We start from the raw sequence: 23,311 nt of genomic DNA, 5'->3' as shown, positions 1-23,311 counted from the left end.
AAAAATAAATGACTATGTAAATAATTGGTTCTCTTTTTTTGGAGGTGGGTGATGGGTTTGACGCGCCAGCAGAATCATGTTATGCATTTTATTAATTTTTGACGCTGAGGGTTTGCTATCAGTGACTTCAGGTCATCTCCTAAGTATTTACTGTCATTTGATTTTTCATATTAAAAGCTATTGATTAATTCATTTTTATCCTGACCAGTTGCCTTATCTAAAAAAAAAAAAGGCACTGTATAGCCTTAACTATGTGAAGTGACTTTGTTCAGCCAGCTTTGTTTCATGATGGTACTTAATGAGTTTTTCATTCTTACATGTTTCACTGCTTCCTCTTTAGGTCTCAGGCAGTTTTACTTTGTTTAGGGCCTAATGATAATCCTATGATTCTTGGGTCAGTGTGGATAGGATTGCAGCCCCAGTCTAGTAACATTTTCAGTCACATGCTATTATTATTATTAACAGTATTTATAGACAGCTTTTCAACAAAAGTTCACAAAGTGGTTTACAGAGAAAAATTGAATAACTAATGGCTCCCTGTCCCAAAAGGGCTCACAAACTAAAAGATGCAAAACACCAGCAGATAGCTATTAGAAAAGACACTGCTGGGGTGAGGAAGGCCAGTTACTCTCCCCCTGCTAAATAAAAGAGGAGCACCCACTTGAAAAAGTGCCTCTTACCCCATTAGCAAGGGTAATGATTGTTCTGCCAAATCCCAGTCCACTGGGCCTTGTGCCAGCTTAAGGCTAATTTGCTTCCCTTGTTAAACTCACAAGTGCAGCAGGCAAAAGTCAGAGTCCAGTCCCAGTCTAATAAGTGCAGATTGCCAAAGCAGAGTCCAGAAACAATATGCCAGGTCACAGTCCAAGGTCAAACTCTGGTCAGGTCAGGTCTTCTCTGGATCAGGTAGCGTCTCCCTCTGGGTCAGGATAGTCTTTGGTCCTTCTGAAGTTGCCTTTTATCCTTGGATATCTCATAATCCAAAATGCAGCTCAGCTGTGAGCTACCTTGCTAGCCCCTTGTTAAGTCCAAATTAGGCTTAGCTGAGCCATCTCTTCAGTCCATGTCCATTCAAAGTCCCATCAAGGTCAAATGAAGCTCAGGTGTCCAGCAGAGTCCCATTGGCCTTGATTGATTACAGCTGTGGAGCCAGCCCTGCCCTTCCCAGAGCTGTCAACCAGCTGTCAAAACATGGAATCGCTGTTCCCACATCATCCACCTGATGATCAAAACACCACATCATCCACCTGATGATCTTCTGATCTTCCATTACAATGATATAACATCTCAGTGAACTCCCAAAGAGGGGTTGTGCCGATTTGGATTTTGCCTCTGTCTGATCCATGTGGAAAGCCAATGCCACACATTATGGTGGGCACATGGAACCCAGCCACATGATTTTCAGTGACAATCACACATGCATCATAAAGTTTGATTCAGATTTTTAATAATCCTATGATTTTCCCCTTCTCAGTTCAGTTTGATTTACAGTAAAAGCTTGCTTAACTGGCATACTTAGGGCACAATCCTAATCCCTTATGTCAGTGCTTTCCAGCACTGGCATAGCAGTGCCAAAGGGACGTGTGCTGAATCCTGCAATTGAGTGTCACTCACGGAGGCCTCCTCAAAGTAAGGGAATGTTTGTTCCCTTACCTCAGAGCTGCATTGGCCTTATATCAGTGCTGGAAAGTATTGACGTAAGGGGTTAGGATTGCGCCCTAAGTTATCCAGCATCTAGATGCCAGTTTAATTTAGTCTGCCCTTTAACGACGTATTGGTTAACAAATTGCCAACCTGTCTCCCCGTCCTCTCTCTTACGTGACAGGGCTTGCTCTGCAGTGCTGCAGTGCCCTCCTTCTTTCCTTATAAAGTCCTTGCTTGGAATCTCCATTCCTCAAGGGCCCTCATGATCCTGGATGGATGCAGCAGCACCACAGAGATGACTCCTGCCTAGGGTAAAAACTTGCCACCGCTTTCCCTGTGGATGCCAGTTAATAAAGCTTTACAGTATCATGATTTCACATAAAACATTTAAATATTCTTTTGTCCTGTCTCAGCCTCACATAGGGGGAGGTAGGCAAAGCAATCAGAGTCGCAGGATCTCAGACAGCTTCAAAGAAGCACCTTGATCCAATGCAGTTCCAACCCTGTTCTTTTCTATCTCCTGGCCCCAATTGCCCCTCTCCATTGCTGCTTTGAGTGAGGATCCATAAAGTGGCAGCCTCTGGGGCTGGAGGGAAGCACCTACTTCCTCTCAATCACATCTCAACTGATGTATTCCCTGAGTTGTCAGGCAGGCAGTGGATGAGAGATTCCTGCGTGTCAGGGTCCAACTATCTTCAGGGGGCTGGGTTCAGGTTCCTGAGGCTCCTCACTGCCTGGTCCCCCCATCACTCATACAGGCTGGGTCCTGCAACTCAGTAGCAGGTATAGGTACTGGCTCTTCCTCTGTCTGGGTCCAAGTCCTGATTGTCAGCCAAGGTCAGGTCACTACTTCTTTGTCTATATGCAGCTACATAGCCTGCATGTGACACTATACCATTGCCTATTTTTTTTTTTAACATCTTGATAAGTCATTTCTGATCTGAAAATATCTAGTGTTATCCACACTTTATTTTTTACCAATGGTGTGAGACAAAAGGGGGGCGGCTTGTAACTGGAACATAAACCTGAGCTAATACTACATTACAACCACCTTAGAGCCTATCATCTTTCGTGCTATCTGGAATGTACCGTCTATGCAGTTTAGTTAGATATATAGCCCATCTATATTATAATTATTATTTGTGCAGTGTTCTGCTAAGCATTTTATGTACACATAAAATTTTTAAAGAGTCAGACCCTAATAGGCAGGCTCAACCAAAAGAAAGAGAAATTTAGATTCTAGTAACACAAAAGGAAATAGAAATGAGAATAGAGATGATAATCAGGGAGGAATACCTGAGAAAAGAGGTGGGTCTTCAGCTATTATTTAAATATAAGGACAGATGGAGATGTCCATATGTTGGGAAGCAGCATATTCCCAGGAACAAAACAGAGATGAAAAGAGATGATGAAAAGGTGTTAGAAGAGGAGACCTTAGACTTGGTGAATGGGAAAGTGCTAGTAAAATGAAGGCAAGGTGAAGATATAGCAACAAGGAAGAGAAAAGGTGATGAGGGCCAAAAGCCTGCAAGCACTTCACAGAAATTTAAAATGAATGCAAAATGGAAAGGGAAGACAGTGAAATGTTTAAAAAAAAGAAAAAGAAAAAAGTGAATAAAATTTGGAAGCATTCAACAAATGAAGATGGAAGAATTTTGCAGTTGCATGATTAAAAGACAAAGGGCGCAATCCTAACCCCTTATGTCCGTGCTTTCCAGCACGGACATAAGGGCAATGAAGCTCCGAGGTAAGGGAACAAACATTCCCTTACTTTGAAGAGGCCTCCGTGAGTGACACTTAACTGCAGGATGCAGCACACGTCCCATTGGCATCGCTATGCCAGTGCTGGAAAGCACTGACATAAGGGGTTAGGATTGTGCCCAAAGAGGATTAAACAACAGAGCCTAGATGAAAGAGTACAGACTAAAAGAGGGCAACAATCTGGATAAAAAGAACTAATGAAAAATGAGAACAGACCCAAAAAATGGTTTTTGAGACAGTAAGCAGACATCCAAGATGAAACAATAGCCAAATGAGGAGTTACATATTAGCTCAAAAAGAGACTGTCAGATTAGAACAGCAATTTTCAACCACTTTGCTTTGGCACACTGGTGCCAATGGTTTGCAAATTGGTCTGAATGGAACCACAAATGGTTCACAGGTGTGCCATGGGATTTTGGGGGAGGTCATTTATTAATAGAGCTACTGGGGGATGTAAGCCCCCCACCAGCAGCGCAGTATGCCTTGTTGACAAAAAAACTGATGGTGTGCTTTGGCAATTTTAGTGCCCCATCAGTGTGCCAGGAGATGAAAAAGGTTGAACATTGCTGGATTAGAAGAAGATAAACCAAGCAGAAGGTCACCATTATAAAAATTGGTCTTAAAGTGAACAAATAATGGTTACAGGAAGAGAACAGGAAAATAGATTTAACTAAAGAAGATCATTAGATAATAGCTGGACATGAATAAGTTAGTTGAGGTGTATCTCCAACTTATTTAAAAATGATCCAATATTTTCACCAAAAGATCCAGGGGAGGAAATCAAATCATGTGCCTAGTCATTTGAAGTTGAATTAATGCTTTTGCCTATTGCCCTCCCCACTAGCCTATCACTCCAGTGCCAGCAGGCAGCACATTTTACTCCCCTCTTCCTCCTGTTGGCAGAGGCAGCAATGATTTTAAACTGTGCTGCATAGGGCTTTTCTTAATGGATTTCTCCAAACAGGAGGAAAGAAGGTGAGGAGACTCATGAGCTTGTAGTCTTTCAGACTACTACTGCAATGGAAGTAACCCTCAAGAAGACTACAACTTGCATAAAACTTTGGAGAAAAGAAAAAAAGAAAAGCTGAGGCATTATCAGGTACTTTAAAAACATCCCAGAAAAAAGCAAAACAAAAGACCTGAGCCTGAATCACACACTGCAAAAGCCTACTGAAAAGATTTGTCTTTTCATGTGACTTGGAGATGGCCCACACCTATAAGATATAAAAGCAACTGTCTGGGATAGTACTATTCAAGAGGCTTTCGGGTAAGGGTGACCAACCTTTCAAGTTTAGGGCTCCTGAACCTTGAACAATCATGTAGAAGAGATAATTTCAGCAGGTGCAGCTTGTCATCTCACAGATTACAATCCACATTTGCTGCAATTCCCTCTTCTACACAATTGTTCAAGGTCTAGAAGCCCTAAACTTGAAAGGCTGGCCACCCCTGCTTTAGGGAAATTGGGAAAACCCTTGAATGAAGCGAATTAAATATGCCCCATCCCAAACACTTGGGAAAAGAAGATGTAGGGCAAGGGGTACCTGTGTCCTACCTTTTACACACCATTTTCCTGGCTGCAGAACTTTTCCCTCACCATTCACTTGCATGGAGCTGGCTGCAGTTAGGAACTCAAGAGAAGGCAATTTCTCCTCCCCATCCAACAAGGTGTGGGTGGGGTGGAAGTGGCAAAATTAATTTTCACCAAGGGAAGCAAAATGCAATAGCATGAGGTAGCCCTACTATGAATCAACCAGGCTCCTCATCGCTCCATCTTCATTAGACACTGAAATAGAAAGATTCAGATGGAAATCTTGTAATGCTGTTTCCCTTATAAAGTCATGATGCCTTGGTTGTGGGCAAAAGAATGGCACCATGTGCACACTTTTGGCTAAGTAGCAGTAGCATTGTTATATATTATTTATATATTTTTAAATATTCATTATCTTAAACCAATGGGCAACTGTCCCAAAATCACTTAAGTGTACAGCACTGACTTTTTTTAGGGCTTGGATGATGAACTGACAACGATAGATTGTGGGGGAAAGTATTTGAAATCTTGCTTCTGCTAAGTAACAAAGAATCATTTCAACTTCAGCAGGGCTATTTGTAGGTAGATTACTGCAGAATTGTGGTCTTACATTGGAGGAGGAGGGTAGATCTTTCAGAGAGTGTTTTTAATGGATTGCAAATTACATCCACCTCTTTACTCATAGCATTGACCCAAAACAGCATGGGAAGTGCCAAGGAAGGAATAAAAACTAGCAGCAGTAGGAAGAGCAAGTATAGAGCCACAGTGTGATGCTGAATCGGGGCACCCCAGGATTTTCAGCAGCCTCATGCTGCTTCCCTTACCCAGTGCAATGGCAACTCTTGATGCCCCCCTGTAAGTGCACCAGCAAGCTACTTCTGTTCCTGCTTCTTTGATAGATTTGAAGAGGAGATGGAATGAGAGAGGAAGGAAAGGACCAGAATACCTCCTCACCACTCACCCTTTACTTTCTCTTTCAATGCACCCCGTCCTCTTTTTCACATCAAATGAGTACAGGTGTTTGCAAGTGAGTGTGAAGGTTGGTTGACAGTGGGCATCAGCTTGTCTCATGATGAAGGCAGCCTTGCATGGGGCTGGAATGTTCAGGGAATTGAACAGAAAAGAATTGCAATCTTCATATGTGCTAAGGAGGCATGAGAGATGACACTTTCTCACTCCCCTTCCTCTCAACCAGAGGCACTTGTTCAAGGAAATGTGTGGCCAGGGTGACCAGATGCAATTGAGGATGGAGTGCCTATACCTTTAACATTTGTAGAGAAGAGGGAATTTTGGCAGGTGCAGCTTTTCAAGCTCTTCCATGTTGAGCTGCAGCTGCCAAAATTCCCTCTTTTCCACAATGGTTAAAGCAGGGGTGTCAAACATGTTTCATACAGAGGGCAGAATTGCATTCATCATGCCTGCTGAGGGCTGGAAGTGATGTCATTAGACAGGAAGTGATGTCATTAAACAGGTCATAACCAAAAATAAACACCTTTTCCCCACTTAGGAACTCATTAGCTGCAAATGACAGAAGAGAAAATATGCAAATCTTGATCATATTTCAAGATAAGGGTCAGCCCAATTTTCATGTGGAGTTCCCTTTCAGCAGTAACATCTCAACACTGCTCAGATGCTGAGAAACTGAGGGCTGAATAAAAAGCTTTCCCAGGCCACATCTGGCCCCCTGGTCTGCAGTTTGACACAGCTGGGTTCAAGGGTACTCTGACCTCCATTGTATCTGGTCACCCTGTGTGTGGATACCATTTGAAATTGCTGCATGTGGCAGAGTGGTACCAGAGTGGCACTATAAAAAAATGGGGTGTGGGGGCGAGAAGGTACATTAATAGCAAGTTGTGTTGCACATACACAAATTGAAAATCTTCCGTGTTTGTTCCTTCTAGCCATCATTTACCTTCCATGTGCCAAAGGGGTGGGGTTGTAAAGCAGAAGGAAGCACCTTTTCAAAGCAGCCCAGTCTAACTCTCTGTCATCACCACCCTCTTCCCTAGTAATAAGCAAGCTGCAACTAATTCCAGTAGGGAGAAGTTTCCTGTCTCCCTACCACCAGCAGCCAACAAAAATTGACAGGTGAAGTTTTTAACTGCATGGAAGAGCTTCACCTGTTGTACTTCTATCACAAAGCTGATAAAAAGACACAGAAGCCCTACAAGAAGGGTGACAAACTAGTAGGGAGTGTGAAACAGAGAAGCAGGGGAAATGAAAGTTGTAATAGTGGTGTTACTGGCATTGCTTTTAAAAACACATGTTAACATGGCCATATAGGGGAAAGCAATTGTGTGCGGGTAACCCATGTAGTGGCCAGTGGCACAGCTGTATAATTTGACCAGGAAAGGACAATGGAGGCAAGATTGAAAGTGGTAAAAAAAGGATTTATTTTAGTAATTTAAGCCAAAAAGAATTTAGAACTGGTGCCTGGCTGAACTTGCTTGCTCACACTTAAAGGGTGTCAAAAGGTAAAGGATGTCAAAAGGAGAAGAGACATAGCAAGGCCATGACCCATGGTTTCTTCTCCAACCCCCCCCCCCCTTCCTGGTCCAAACAGCCAAAATGGTGCATCCAAAATCTCAGAGGCCTGCGGTGGCAGGGGGGCAGTCATGGAGGCCTCCTCCAGGTAAGGGAAGGCTTGTTCCCTTTCAGCAGGGCTCCACTGAAGCTGTACCAGCACTGGAAAGTTGGATAGGATTAGGTCCTTAATCTGTTGTAGTAGGTGAGTCTTGCTTTGTTTGATGCCTATGGCCAGTAAACTGTATCTTGATAAACCTAGATTGTGACTGAGAAGGGATTAATTCAATTTCAATATCACATGGATATCATTTCCAAAATATTGTTCTCATGTGTTGCTAATATGTCAGTCTTTTTTGCCCAATAACTCACACACCCACCCTTTTTTTGGGTAAAATGTCAAATCCTGTCATGTTCCAGATGGACTTTGATAGAGGAGGGCTCAATAAAATTATATTAGAATGGTTTCTGATCTAAGATACTCTTAAGGCCCTATCCTATCCAATATTCCAGCACCTATGCAACTGCAATACAGCCCTGAGGCAAGGGAACGTTTGTTCCCTTACCTGGAGAAGGCCTCTATGATTGCTTTCCCACTACAGAATGCAGTGCATGCCCCATTTGCACAGCTGCATCAGTGCTGGAAAGTTGGACAGAATTGGACCCTGAATCTCTAGTGTCTCTAACAAATCCTGCTGCTTTTTTTTTTTTTTTTTTTTTGCATCCATGTCATTTATTAATGGCCTGTTCAATTCTGTTTCCCCTCTTTTCCCAGCTTTTACACCATCCCTGTAGAGAGTCAACAAAACAGGGCAAAAATAATACCTGGGGGCAAAAGTTGAGAAGAGATACTTGTGAATATCAATGTGTGTTATTAATATTATTGTGTGTTATATTAATGTCAAATTACTACTAGTGATTGCGTTGAAAGAGTCTGCACTGGGGGGGGAGAATTGTACTGTTGAACAGGGACATGAGGTGGGTGGGTGGGTGGGGAGGCAGGTCAAGGAGGCAGGTGAAGGTGAGGAGGCAGGTGGGGAGGCAAGTGAGGCAGAGCCTCCCCACCAGAGTCCTTTGAACAGCGCTGCTGCCATGTGAGGCACCATATGAGGGACATGCGGTGGGTGGGGAGGCAGGTGAGACAGAGCCTCCCCACCGGAGTCTTTTGAAAAGTGCCGCCACCGTGTGAGGGATTTGCGGTGTGTGGGGAGGCAGGTGAGGCAGAGCCTCCCCACCGGAGTCTTTTGAAAAGCGTTGCCGCCGCGTGAGGCACCCACAACCCACATGCTCTGCACTCCCTCCCTCCTTGCTCTGTGTGTGGGTCATAGGTGCTTGGGTGCGCTGTTCAAAGGACTCTGGTGGGGAGGCTCTGCCTCACTTGCCTCCCCACCTGCCTCCTCACCTTCACCTGCCTCCCCACCCACCACACGTCCCTGCTGTCACTTGGGTTAACATCCATTTTCTTTTCACTAGGTGTCTTTGTGTGTGTCTGCTCAGTTTGTTTTCTGTTCATCTCGAGGGGAGTGCAGTGGCTTGTGGGCGTGTAAGCCGAGAGCAGTAGCAGTTCGCACTGTGCGGAGCATCTCTCCCACTCCTCAGCCACGCCAAGCCTGCCCCTTGGCTTGGTTTTCTCCCGGCCGTGCCTGGGCTCTGCAGCCTCCCGCCACGCCGGCAGGTGGCGCTCGTCCCCTTTTCTGAAGGAGAGTCACGAGCTGCTATGGGAGGCTCGGAAGTGGTGGGCGCTGCAGAGCCGTCGCTCTGCTCTCGTCTCCGTGGCTCTGCGTTGCTTAGCGGCGCCAAAGGGCCCAGGGCCGGCGGGAGCGAGCGAGCGTCCCTCTGGGGTGGAGGCTGCTGGGACGCGACTGCTGCGGGCGTCCTGCAGGGCAGAGGGCGCCGCCGGCCTGAAGAATGGGCGCCAGGCCCGATCAGCTTCTGATCGTCGTCTCCATCCTGGAAGGTAGAGCGAGCGCAGCCGCCTCGCAGGAAGACCCTGTGGGGCTCAGCAGTCGGGGGGGCCATGATCACTCTCTGGACACCAGAGCCCAGGTCTACCAGGTGGGTGGGTGGACCTGGGCTCCAGCCCAGGCTTGGAACCCTGGTGGGTAGACCTGGGCTCCCAGTGGAGCTTGTGGTCTCTGTGTATGTTTGCTGGGCGAGTAGACCTGGGCTCCCACCTGGACATGGATCCCAGATCTACCTGTCAAGTAGACCTGGGCTCCCATTCCAGTTCATCTCTGTTGGTGTCTAATGCCCCACCCAGTGGCCATTCCCCTAGCTCCTGACTTTACTCCCTGCTGGTGTGACAATTTGGGGGAGGCCATGCACCCATGGATCCACCCATGTTTACAATTAGATCTGTTTGAAAATGGTGTTTGTTATTTACCTTACTCTGAAGTAAGCCAGTTGTGTTCAGAAAGACTTAGGGTGTAAACCTATCTTAGTCACTGGAAACAAACACCTCTACTTATTTATGAGCTGGGAATAATAATAATAATAATTAATAATAAACTTTATTTTTATCCCACCCTTCTCCCCAAAGGGACCCAGGGCATATACTTCTTTCCCAGGAAAGTTACTATAGAAACTAAGGAGGTGCCCGCCTGAGCTGAGCAGAGAAAGAAACTTTTCAGAGTTGAAAAGCTCTGCCCTCTGATTTACCCAGGGATAAGTCGAAGTGATAATTTGAGCTTGATTACTTGACAAAAATTTTAGATACTATAGGTGTGTATCTTCAGTTAAAGTAAGAGAGCATAGTTGTTGCAACTTCTTTTGCAGCCTTGAGCCCCAGTACCTCACATTTTAGAAGCATATTGTTGCACATTAACTCTTTACAAATAAGTATTGCTGCTTCTTAATTTAACAGTGGGCAGTGGTACCATGCTGGATAAAAATTAGTAAACTTTTTTGAAGTATGTCAAACATAAAAGTAGATAATGGTTCAGTTTGCAGTCAATATAAAATGAGTTTATGCCAATGCATTTAACATGGAAAAAGTTGTACTGTGTTTATGTTTTAAGGTCAAGTAGACCTTCATTTTTTTTCCTCCATCTGTAGGTAAATTTACAAATAGCAAAGTAAGCATCCCAGTCCTGTGCATGTTTACTTGCAATTGTCCAATTGTGTTCCAAGATGGCAGCCATTCTGTATGCCTTCTGTAGTCCATAATCTAGATTGGCTGCTACTGGTCAAGGATTGGTGAAAAATCAGCTCCTGTTTTTCCTTGGAGAATAGTATTTTTGAATGCAGTATTCAGCAAGATCTTTGAAAGATTCATTGGATTTTAAGAACAGATTTTGAATAAGTGAATTGTGCTCTAATGCAGTGGTTCTCACACATTTAGCACTGGGACCCACTTTTTGGAATGAAAATCTGTCAGGGCCCACTGGAAGTGATGTCATGACCAGAAGTGGCATCATCAAGCAAGAAATTTTTTAACAATCCTAGGCTGCAATCCTGCCCACAGTTACCCAGTAGTATGTCCCATTGACTATCACTGTTAAAAGAATACACATAGTAGCTTGTTAAAAGTACAGGTCTGTAACATTTCCCCAACTGCAGTTACATATTGTGGTAGCATCAAGTCTAATATATTAAAAATAAAATATTGAAATGAATGGGGACCCACCTAAAATTGGCTTGTGATCCGACTATTGGGTCCCAACCCACAGTTTGAGAAACACTGCTCTAATGTATTTAGGGTCATTGTAAAGAATTGTTTCATATTGTTGTTCTCATCTGTCTGTGCCAGAGTTTCCTAACAATTTTTTTCCGTTTCCAGGGCGTTATTTTCCCAAACGACCAAAACATACACTTGTGGTTGAAGCAAGGTTTGATGGTGAATTTCTAGCAACAGACCCTGTGGAACATACAGATCAACCTGAATTTGCTACAGAATTGGCTTGGGAACTTGACAGAAAAGCTCTTCACCAACACAGGTTACTTTCTAAGAGTTTTTAGAGTCATCCAGATCAGCTCTTCCTCCTTCCTTCATATTAAATATTCACAAACTGTAGTGGAAAAGCTATCCCTGTTCTATATGTTGACTGGAAGTGGATTGAAGTTAAGACCAACCTTTGTTGGTCTGCCTTGTTACTTAAGAAACAGATTCATCTTGATTATATTTAAGTGCCATAATCTTACTAGACCCTATCAAAAGTTTCTAATTTATTCATGAATGTGAGATTAGGCCTTAGCCTATCCACACTTACTTGGAAGTAAGCCTCAATGACTATAATAGGATTTACTTCTGAGTAGCCATGCGTAGGATTGGGCTCTTGGATGGTAAAACTGGTAACATTTTCTTATTTTGGAAAGAAAATACTCTTGGTATTGGTTTTTAGAGCATTTAGTGAATTTTAACAGTTTGACATTTAACCAGGGTCAGAGCTTTCTGTTAAGTTTTTAAAGACTTTTATGAAAATGAAGCTTGTACCATTGGAATACACATTTGCAAATTGAGCTTCATATGTTTTTTTTCCTTGCAGATTACAACGTACACCTATAAAGCTGCAGTGCTTTGCTTTGGATTTATCTTCAGTGAAAGAAGCTATAGGTTACATTGTACTAGACTTAAGAGCTGCTCAAGAGAAGAAACAGGTATTATTTATAACTAACCACACTATGTGTTAGCCTTCCAGTTTCCCAATCTGTTGAAGACGTCTACCAGCAGGTACCAGCAAATATAGCAAGGAATGCTCTATTGTACCAGCTCAGTGTCTCAAAATTATGATGGTGGTTTTGTGTTGTAAACTGATAAGGTAATGGGAATTGAAAAGATCAGGATGCTAGACATTAGAAAGCATGCTAGAAATCGGGGGTGGTCAACCTTTCAAGTTTAGGACTCCTGGACTTTTAACAGTTGTTCAGAGGAGAGAATTCAAGGAGGTGTAGCTTGTCATCTATGAGATTTTGTCTTGTTTTCCTTTCAAAATCCACCCTTGACTTAGGTAAGTTGGGGGTTAAAATCTACTTATATAATGCGGACCAATATAAATTGATGTCATTTCAAGTGTAGTACAGTCGTAGCAATGTGTGTCTAATGGAATGATTGTCTTGTTCAGGGGTTCCCAAACCCCAGCCCTGGGACCACATGTGGCCGTCAAGGTCTCTCAATGCACATGCGGCCGTCAAGGTCTCTCCCAGTCTCCAATGAGCCTATGGCCCTCCAGAGTTTTGTTGGAGCCCGCACTGGCCCGACACAGCTGCTCTCAGCGTGAGGGCGACTGTTTGACCTCTCGCGTGAGCTGTGGGATGAGGGCTCCCTCCACTGCTTGTTGTTTCATGTCTGTGATGCAGCAGCAGCAAAGGAAAGGCCAGCCTTGCTTTGTGCAAGGCCTTTTATAGGCCTTGAGCTATTGCAAGACCTTCATTCGTTCATATAAGTTCATATAAGTTCATCTTTAATTTATCCATTCATGTAAACTTATGTAAATTCATTCAAATTTTAAATGTAAATTAATTCTTTTTTTTCCCTGACACAGTGTCAGAGAGATGTGGCCCTCCTGCCAAAAAGTTTGGAAAACTGATCTTGTTAATTTTAAAGTCTTTTAAAAACACATTTCTAGTTTGGCTGCATATTATCTGCTGATTACTCAAAGTACTTATTATGTGTTTTTCTTCCCATTTCTCTCTTAAAAAACAAAACTCTGCAGCCACCAAAATGGTATCCTTTACTCAGCAATAAATATACAAAATTTAAATCTGAAATACAATTAAGTTTAATGTTAGAAACTGACGTCAAAGCATCTGTGGATGGCTTTAAAGCAAAGGGAGCACCTCCCAGAGACATAGCAGGTTAGTAGCATAATTAAACCTTTACCAAATCCACTTATGTTCTGGGAACTGGAAAAATCCTATGACTTCACCAGTCTTTCAAGATGTTGAAGCATCTGTGATAACTATTAGCAAATTCATCCTACTATGTATTTTCCCTTTATTTATTTACCAAATGGATTATCTTTTGCATATAATCTGTTGGGTGCTCTTGGAAGACTATTTTCATCTTTGTGCACTTTAAGTTACAAAGTCATTGTATAGATTTATATTTGTTATTTAATGAACTGATCTGTGTATCAGATTAAAAATAAGTTTCCAGATTAATGCCATTTGACATTGTAGTGTTTACAATTACTGAGGGCAATGGTTATCTACCTATATTGGAGTTACAGGTCCAGCCTATTTATATATGGATTTTTTTATACACGGATTTGACTCAACATGAATGGCCCCTGCAGATGAGAAGGAATGTGCTGATCCCTGGAGAAGGGGAAAAGTGCATCCCTTTAAAATCAGTTTAAAAAACTGAACAGTCCTTTTAACAATAGCCTCCTTAATGAGAGAGAGAGAGAGGGCAGCTGGCTGACAATCCATCAGTCCTTCTCTCCCCAATGGACTCCTCCCTTCCCCCTAAGCACCTGAAAGAAAGGTGATCCCTTTGCATTGTTGAAGGGAGGGGCTTAGTGTAAACTCTCAGCTCTTTGTAAGTTCTTGGAGGAGGACTGATTGATGGATTGTTAATGACTCTTACCTTACATCACAAAGGTCAGCAAGGCTGTTTTTAAATCACAGGAGCAAAGAAACTTTGTTTTTTCAGTTGATTTGCTATAGTGCGTTTTTTGCCATCCATGTGAGTCCTTGGAATGGAACCCATGCAAATAATTAGTCTCATCCTGTATTTACAAGATCAGGTTCCGTGGCTGCTATGTCATGGTTAGCCTTTAGCATGAGGGATTGCACTGGACTGCGAACAACTATAAACAAACTATAAACTGCTCCTTTTCGTCTCTGTACCTTTGTTCTCTTTTACTAGCTATGTTCAATTCTTCTAATTTATGAGCAAGATTTTTTTGTACAACAAAATTTAAATTATAAATCGCAATACTAGATTTGCAATCTTTGAACTTGAGTTGATAACTTTAGTTTATTCGGGTAAATATTTGTTGATCCTCAATGAAATCAATGCAGTGCTGATGTCTTCTTGCAACTCCTCTTACTGATGGAGAAGATGGGGAACCAATTTCCTTTGAGGTGAAATGGTTGTGGACATTGGCAACTATACGAGAACGTTGGCCTATGACACATATTGAATTTATTCAGCATCATAGAAGCCTAACACAAGTTGGATTTATTGATTATTCTGGCCTCCATATGATTTTCACACTTTAAAAAAATTTCCCAATGGTGGTGTATGATCCACCCATTTGTGTGCTAGTTTTGGTTCAGGTTATAACTGAAGATTATTATTATTATTATTATTATTAACAGTATTTATATACCGCTTTTCAACTAAAGTTCACAAAGCGGTTTACAGAGAAAAATCAAATAACTAAATGGCTCCCTGTCCCAAAAGGGCTCACAATCTAAAAAGATGCAAAAGAATACCAGCAGACAGCCACTAGAACAGACACTGCTGGGGTGAGGTGGGCCAGTTACTCTCCCCCTGCTAAAATATTCATTTTCCTTTTTTCAAGTACCTTTTCCACTTCCTGGATTAGATCCCAAGAACCTTGTAGCAGTGCTGAATGAAGAGGAAGGATATCATCAAATTGGACCCGCAGAATATTGCAGAGACTTCTTTGTTTTGTCTGTTACTATTGCATTTGCTACACAGTTAGAACAGGTAACAGTGATTCACTGTCTTAGTACTACTATATGATTTGGCTTTAAGGGCTGATCTCTCTGGTACTTAACAAATTCTGCTAAGGTGACATTCAGGAGGATTATGTCTTGCTGCAACAGACTGTGCTTGATATTGTGGCCCAGCCTTTATATTTTGAAGGCTGTAGAATGTTCAGCTAAAAAATAAAATGAAATTCAAAGTAAATTTGTCACTCTCTTGATGGGTGCAAATTGCATAAATGAGTACGGATGTTAATCCGACCTGGATGTTGAATATTCTGTTAACTTTTATTTGTATCTGTGTATTGTACGTATGTTATATACAAAATATTTAAATACTTTTATAGACTTTTAGAATATGGAGAAATATGTGTTGGAAACACTTGTGTGTTCATAACATTCACAATTTCTAATAAGCCATTTTGAAGAATTCATACATTTTCCTCTTCTCCTTTGTTTATAACAGCTAATACCTACTACCATGAAACTTCCAGAACGACAGCCTGAGTTCTTCTTTTATTATTCGTTGCTGGGCAATGATGTCACTAATGAATCATTCACTGACTTGATCAATCCAGACTTTGAACCAGAGAGAGCATCTGTTAAAATACGCACTAGCATTGATGTTCTAAAAGCTTATTTCCTGGCAAACTCAAAGTTACAGGTAACTAATTCCTTATTTCTGTATTTTGGACTGAAAAAGGAGAAGTTGAATTTCAAAGCAAAGTGCAGTGTACATCTTTGGACATTAAGAAAACTTTGAGGAAGCAATCATAAACACTTTTTGTCACTAGTACACTAAATTAAGAGTCTTGCATCAAGGACGGTGAGATACACAGAGTTCTAAGATCCAGCTTATGGGTAGCCAACTGTTATCCCAAAATATGAATCCTGAGAATGTAAGACATGGTTTGCTGGATGAAGGCAAGGATCCACCTAATTCAGGACTCTATTTCTAACAGCAGCCATTCAGGTACATCTGGAAGCAAAAGCAGCCTTCTATAATTTTGTATTTCAAAACTTTCTAAGTCATGGCCTTAATTTCCTCAATTCCTCAAGTTAGGTTTGTGTTCCTGAGTAGGACAGAGTCAAACACCCACTTATTATCAGGTTTATGCTTCTCACAGCAACAGATAGTTAAACACAGCGTTGCATGGCATTTCAAACCCAGCTAACAGCGAATTGGAATCCAAATTCAGCAACCCTATGCACGTTCAGGGAACATGCTTCTGTATTAATTTATGGCAGGCAATAATTCTGCATGCTATTTGTATGCAGAATTCCCCCAATATCAGTAGTGAATGGTTTTAGCCTTCTCTTCTTCCCATCCCTTTATGGATATGAATTGTGTCTTGTTCATTTGTTGCCAGGAGTAAATCTTTGATGATTAAAAAAAGTCTGAGGAAGATTTTGATATTTGGGAACCTAATCTAATGAAGATACATTTGTTTGTTATAAGTACATTCCTGGTAAATAGCATTGTGTTTCAATTTGAATGTCACTGGTTTGTTGGTAACAGCTGTGTGTCTACAGTATTCTCTTAATATGGTCTGTATCCTAGTTATTTTTATGACGCTTTTTTTTAAAAAATAGGTCCATCTTTGCTGTGGGGACCAGTCCCTTGGAAGCACTGAAATACTTCTTACTGGCTTGCTGAAGAAAGGAAATGTGGAAATCTATGAACAACCAGTAGCTATTGAAGGAGCATTCATTCTTGTCCCACCTAACAGAGCTCGACAGAAACTGCCACCATTGCCTTTGGATATGGCACCCACTGTTGGAGTATCAGTATCTCTACAGAGAGACAGTAAAATTTCTCTGGTACAAATGATTAATTTTATTTCTTTCTTACATTTTTATTAATTTTATTGAATAACTTATATCCCATCTTTCCCATGTCGAAGCAAATGCCCAAGGCAGCTTACAAAACTCCATAAATAAATGTACAGAGTATCACAACAGGTAGAAAGAATAAGATCATTAAAACATTAATTTTAACATTCAACAATGAAGCATAAAAAGCAAAGCAAAAACCTAACGCATATCGTTGGGGGAACAAATTAGACCAGGGAAGCAGTCAAGTCACAGCAGTATTTCAGAGGGCGGATATCCACTCAACAACCAAATGCCAGACAAACAGCCCTCGCAAAAAAGCTATGAGGGGGGGAATAGTTCTCAACTCCCCTGGAAGGGAAATTATATACATTAAAAGAAGTTTACTTTTACATTGTATATTTTTTCTAGCCTGTAATCCAACCAGTTTCAAAGGCTGAGCCTGAAAATGTGAAGAGAGCCTTGTCTCCTGTGCATAATCAAGAAATAATACCTGAGCAAGGCTCCCATACGGCACAACCTCAGATTAGTCATTCTTCTCCCATAAAAGAGGATGCAACAGAAAGTGAAGTGGAAAGTCTTCAATATGACAAAAATCCAAAACCACAGAAAAAAGGTAGGGGCTGCATGGACATTTGTAGACATAACTGTACATTTATAGAAAACCGAGTTTTTGAAAGCCAAGACTGAACTGTGTTTGTAATATCAAAAACATTGGTGCTTAATCACTACAGGTAGAGCCTATTTATCCGCGTTCGTTCCGTTCCGTTACTTGGTGCGATTAACAAAAAACGTGTTGTGCTGAGTCCATAGAGTTAAAGTCCATAGAGCAAATAGGCTGCAGCCTGACACTTCCGGTTGGAAGGAAACTAAGGCAGCTGTTCTCAGTTCCCTCCCCTCCCCTGCTCAGCATTGTTGCCAGCTGTCCTGCTTCTTTCACAGTTGGAATGGTGAGCTTGCTTGGGAAGCCTCTGTGTCCCAGGCAGCCTCCCAACAGCACTACAGGTTCTCCTCCTCCTCTTCCTTGCTGCTGCTGCTCCTGCAGCCCTCCCAACCACCATCATGGAAACTCCTCTGCCCTGGAGCATTCTGGGACTTGTAGTCCAGCTCTCTGCTCACCATCACCTCTCTCTCCAAGGCTTCCCAGAGCCTGCATCATGGGGGGGGGGAATTCGGCAAACACTCCCTGGGTTCTTTAAAGCAATCCCCTCTTCTCTTTTAAAGCAATCCCCTCTGTTACTATGGCACCTGAGAGAGAGAGCGCTCCACCTCCAACTCGATGCATGTGTTCAGGCTACAGAGGTTCTTGCCCCCCCTTCTCCTCGTCAGCCTCAGCTGGCTAAGGGGCTCCAGGAATGTTACTGTTCCTTTGCAAGGGGAATCTCTTCCAGGGCTCCAGGGCTATTCCCTGCCTGGGCAAGGCGGAGCCTTTTTGCAGTGTTTTGGGCTGCCTGGAAATGGATCAAGACGCCAGCGCAGGGCAAAGGAGGCAAAGGTGTGTGTGACATTCAGTACCCCACCCCATTCGTTGAGATAAATCAACGATAAAAAATCCGTGGATAAATAGGCTGCACCTGTACTGCATAACTTGGCTGCGTAACTTGGCTGTTAAGTCTTGAGAAATGATATTCTCTTGAACAAAAGCTGAGTTTTTGAAAAGTCAAATCACTATTTGTTTATGTTTGCAGCTTTGAATCCTCAAGTATCTGCTACCCAGACTCAGCCTGGCAATGCATCTGTTGCCACCGAATCTAATACAGGGCAAAAAATTGCTGTTCCAGCAACATCCCATCATTTCTGCTTCTCAATAGACTTAAGAACTATTCATAATCTGGATGCTGGGTTTCCTGTCAATTGCATATTGAGGTACTTCATGTCTGTTCATAGTTCTTTTGCAAGTGCAAATGTGCTTTTTGTTTTTCTGTTAGAACAATGCAGACTTCACTGGGCTTTTAGGTTGCTTAAGAACATAAGAACATAAGAACAGCTCCACTGGATCAGGCCATAGGCCCATCTAGTCCAGCTTCCTGTATCTCACAGCGGCCCACCAAATGCCCCAGGGAGCACACCAGATAACAAGAGACCTGCATCCTGGTGCCCTCCCTTGCATCTGGCATTCTGACATAGCCCATTTCTAAAATCAGGAGGTTGCGCATACACATCATGACTTGTACCCCATAATGGATTTTTCCTCCAGAAACTTGTCCCATCCCCTTTTAAAGCCATCCAGGCCAGATGCCATCACCACATCCTGTGGCAAGGAGTTCCACAGACCAACCACACGCTGAGTAAAGAAATATTTTCTTTTGTCTGTCCTAACTCTCCCAACACTCAATTTTAGTGGATGTCCCCTGGTTCTGGTGTTAGTGAGAGTGTAAAGAGCATCTCCCTATCCACTCTGTCCATCCCTTGCATAATTTTGTATGTCTCAGTCATGTCCCCCCTCAGGCGTCTCTTTTCTAGGCTGAAGAGGCCCAAACACCGTAGCCTTTCCTCATAAGGAAGGTGCCCCAGCCCTGTAATCATCTTAGTTGCTCTCTTTTGCACCTTTTCCATTTCCACTATGTCTTTTTTGAGATGCGGTGACCAGAACTGGACACAATACTCCAGGTGTGGCCTTACAATAGATTTGTACAACGGCATTATAATATTAGCCATTTAGTTCTCAATACCCTTCCTAATGATCCCAAGCATAGAGTTGGCCTTCTTCACTGCCGCCGCACATTGGGTCGACACTTTCATCGACCTGTCCACCACCACCCCCAGATCTCTCTCCCGATCTGTCACAGACAGCTCAGAACCCATCAGCCTATATCTAAAGTTTTGATTTTTTGCCCCAATGTGCATGACTTTACACTTACTGACATTGAAGCGCATCTGCCATTTTGCTGCCCATTCTGCCAGTCTGGAGAGATCCTTCTGGAGCTCCTCACAATCACTTCTGGTCTTCACCACTCGGAAAAGTTTGGTGTCGTCTGCAATCTTTGCAACCTTACTGCTCACACCTGTCTCCAGGTCATTTATGAAGAGGTTGAAAAGCACCGGTCCCAGGACAGATTCTTGGGGCACACCGCTTTTCACCTCTCTCCATTGTGAAAATTGCCCATTGACACCAACTCTCTGCTTCCTGGCCTCCAACCAGTTCTCAATCCATGAGAGGACCTGTCCTCTAATTCCCTGACTGTGGAGTTTTTTCAGTAGCCTTTGGTGAGGGACCGTGTCAAATGCCTTCTGAAAGTCCAGATATATAATGTCCACGGGTTCTCCCGCATCCACATGCCTGTTGACCTTTTCAAAGAATTCTATAAGGTGAGGCAAGACTTACCGTTACAGAAGCCATGCTGACTCTCCCTCAGCAAGGCCTGTTTGTCTATGTGTTTTGAGATCCTATCTTTGATGAGGCATTCCACCATCTTACCCGGTATAGATGTTAGGCTGACCGGCCTATAGTTTCCCGGGTCCCCCCTCTTTCCCTTTTTAAAGATAGGCGTGACATTTGCTATCCTGCAATCTTCTGGCACCGTGGCCGTTTTGAGGGACAAGTTGCATACCTTAGTCAAGAGATCTGCAACTTCGTTCTTCAATTCCTTAATAACTCTTGGGTGGATGCCATCAGGGCCCAGTGACTTATTGATCTTTAATTTATCAATGAGGTCTGAAACATCTTCTCTTTTAACCTCTATCTGACTTAACTCTTCGGTCAGGAGGGGCCGTTCGGGCAGCGGTATCTGCCCGAGGTCTTCTGCCGTGAAGACAGATGCAAAGAACTCATTTAATTTCTCTGCCATCTCTAAGTCTCCTTTTATCTCCCCTTTCCCTCCCTCACCATCCAGAGGGCCAACCGCTTCTCTGGTGGGTTTCCTGCTTCTAACATATTTGAAGAAGCTTTTATTATTCCCCTTAATGTTGCTGGCCATGCGTTCCTCATAGTCTCGCTTGGCCTCCCATATCACCTTCTTACATTTCTTTTGCCACAATTTATGTTCCTTTTTATTCTCCTCATTAGGCCAAGACTTCCATTTACGGAAGGAAGCTTCCTTGCCCTTCACAGCCTCTCTAACTTGGCTGGTTAGCCATGCGGGCACCCTCCTGGATTTAGTGGAACCCTTCTTTCTTTGCGGTATACACCTCTGCTGGGCCTCTATTACTGTTGTTTTAAGCAGCCTCCATGCACTCTGGAGAGATTGGACTCTTTTTACCCTCCCTTTTAAACTCCTTCTAACCAGCCTCCTCATTTGAGGGAAGTCTGCCCGTCGGAAGTCAAGGGTTTTTGTTAGAGATTTGCCTGGTATTCTTCCCCCAACGTGCACTTCAAAACGGATCGCAGCATGATCACTGTTCCCCAATAGCTCAGTAACATTTACATCTCTAACCAGATCCTGCGTACCACACAATATTAAATCCAGAGTCACCTGCCCTCTGGTGGGCTCCGTGACTAGCTGCTCTAAGGCACAGTCATTTAGCATGTCAAGAAATCCAGTCTCCTTATCGTGACCAGAACACAAATTGACCCAGTCTATATGAGGATAGTTGAAGTCCCCCATGATTACAGCCCTGTTCCTCCTTGTCACCTCCCTGATCTGTTTCCTCATTTCAAGGTCCCCATCCGATTTCTGGTCTGGAGGACGATAGCACGCCCCTAGTATTACATCGCTGCACAAGCCTGGTAATTTAACCCACAGAGATTCTAAGGTGGAGTCGGACCCACCTTCAATCTCTACAATCCGCATTCCACCAGGTTTCCGTTATGCCCACTATGTCAATGTTTTCCCTTGTCACCAGACATTCCAGTTCTCCCACCTTTGCTTGGAGACTTCAGGCATTTGCATAAAAGCATTTGTACACGGAATGCCCCAGGATGGGCTGCTTATTTGCTCCTTTGTCCCCACATCCTCTCATTGTGCCAAACCGTCTATCACATCCCATCACGCTACCTTTCCCAATTTCTCCTACTCTGCCTTTGTCTTGTTCTCTAACCTTCCCATCCTTATCCCATAGGGATGAGGAGTCCCGAACCGGATGCCCCTCGGCTCCTGTCGGCCTTCTCCCAGGGATCAGTTTAAAAGCTGCTCTGCCACCTTTTTAATGTTATGCGCCAGCATTCTGGTTCCATTCTGGTTCAAGTGGAGCCCGTCCCTCTTGTACAGGCCCCGCTTGTCCCAAAACGTTCCCCAGTGCCTAACGAATCTAAACCCCTCCTCCCTACACCATCTCATCCACGCATTGAGACCCCTGATCTCCACCTGCCTAGCTGGCCCTGCACGTGGAACAGGTAGCACTTCAGAGAACGCTACCTTTGAGGTCCTGGCTTTCGGCTTCCTGCCTAAAAGCCTAAATTTGGCCTCCTGGACCTCCCAGCTACACTTGCCCAAGTCGTTGGTGCCGACATGCACCACAGCCGCTACCTCTCCCCCAGTACTGTCTACCAGCCTGTCTAGACGAGAAGCGATGTCCGCAACCTTCGCACCAGGCAAGCAAGTCGCCATGCGGTCCTCACATCCGTCGCAAACCCCCCTCTCTATGTTTCTAATAATCGAATCCCCCACTACAAGAAGCCCCCGACCCCCCTCCCGCCGAGGAGTATCCTGAGTGCGTTCGGATACGGGCCCGTCCCCTGGAGAAGGGGTCCCCCCCAGGGAATTATTCCCTCCTCTCCAGGATAACGTCCTCCAGCCCCAAGACTTCCCCCCCCCCGGGGCAGCCGAGGAGCTGCACACCTGATGTTGGGACGAAGCCTGATCGTCCCTGGAAGTCTCCTCACGGTCCTCCTCTGCCTGTATGCGCTTCTCCAGGTTGGCCACCAAGGCTTCAAGGGAGCAGACGCGTTCCCTTAGACCCTGGAGCTCCTTGCACTGAGGACACACCCATGACTTATGCCCCAGAGGCATATAATCATACATGTGGCACTCTATGCAGAACACTGGATAGCCCCCACCCTGCTGCTGGCTGTCTGACTGCATAGCTTTCTTGTTGTTGTTTGATCTCTTTCTGTCTGCAAGATTGGTAATTCTAATCAAAAGTTGACTAGGTGTAGAGGTGCCCTGTTCTCTTCATTCTATCATCCTAGTTGTAAATTTCCCCAGCCTAGTTCTGGTCTTAAACTGATTTTATATTGAGAAAAGTTGTGTTGAAAGCAGAGTACAGTAGCTACTAGTCATATGGTAATTGTATCCCTAAGGAACATGGATAGGAGACTGTCCTGTATAGACTAAGAAGGAAACCTAGATCCTGCCCACTATTTATATAGCATGAATCGTTTCCAGTATACAGTTCTTATAACTTTTATTTAATGGATGTCTGTCACTTCTTAATTTTCCAAGATTTGCCATAAACTTGGAATCCTACGCCAACCTGTGGATTAAACCATGTTTTCAGGCTGTGATGACACTAGTGTTCATGCTTGTT

At 43.5% G+C, this 23,311-nt stretch overlaps 1 protein-coding gene across 3 annotated transcripts in view; it reads left to right on the top strand.

The window, feature by feature from the left end:
• The first annotated feature begins 9,198 nt into the window (after window positions 1–9,198).
• Window positions 9,199–23,311, top strand: part of CEP120 (centrosomal protein 120) — a 40,692-nt gene continuing 26,579 nt past the window's right edge. For all 3 annotated transcript variants that reach the window (XM_066616738.1, XM_066616740.1, XM_066616739.1), the window contains exons 1-9: window positions 9,199–9,413; window positions 11,235–11,391; window positions 11,941–12,052; window positions 13,108–13,249; window positions 14,926–15,074; window positions 15,540–15,737; window positions 16,667–16,894; window positions 17,318–17,522; window positions 18,595–18,772. In XM_066616738.1, coding sequence (XP_066472835.1) covers window positions 9,365–9,413; window positions 11,235–11,391; window positions 11,941–12,052; window positions 13,108–13,249; window positions 14,926–15,074; window positions 15,540–15,737; window positions 16,667–16,894; window positions 17,318–17,522; window positions 18,595–18,772 — 1,418 coding nt within the window. In that variant the 5' untranslated portion in view covers window positions 9,199–9,364. The remainder of the gene's footprint in view (window positions 9,414–11,234; window positions 11,392–11,940; window positions 12,053–13,107; window positions 13,250–14,925; window positions 15,075–15,539; window positions 15,738–16,666; window positions 16,895–17,317; window positions 17,523–18,594; window positions 18,773–23,311) is intronic.

This window comes from Tiliqua scincoides, chromosome 2, assembly GCF_035046505.1.
Source record: "Tiliqua scincoides isolate rTilSci1 chromosome 2, rTilSci1.hap2, whole genome shotgun sequence".
In the NCBI taxonomy this organism is placed as follows: Eukaryota; Metazoa; Chordata; class Lepidosauria; order Squamata; family Scincidae; genus Tiliqua; species Tiliqua scincoides.
This window is presented reverse-complemented; position numbering and strand designations above follow the sequence as displayed.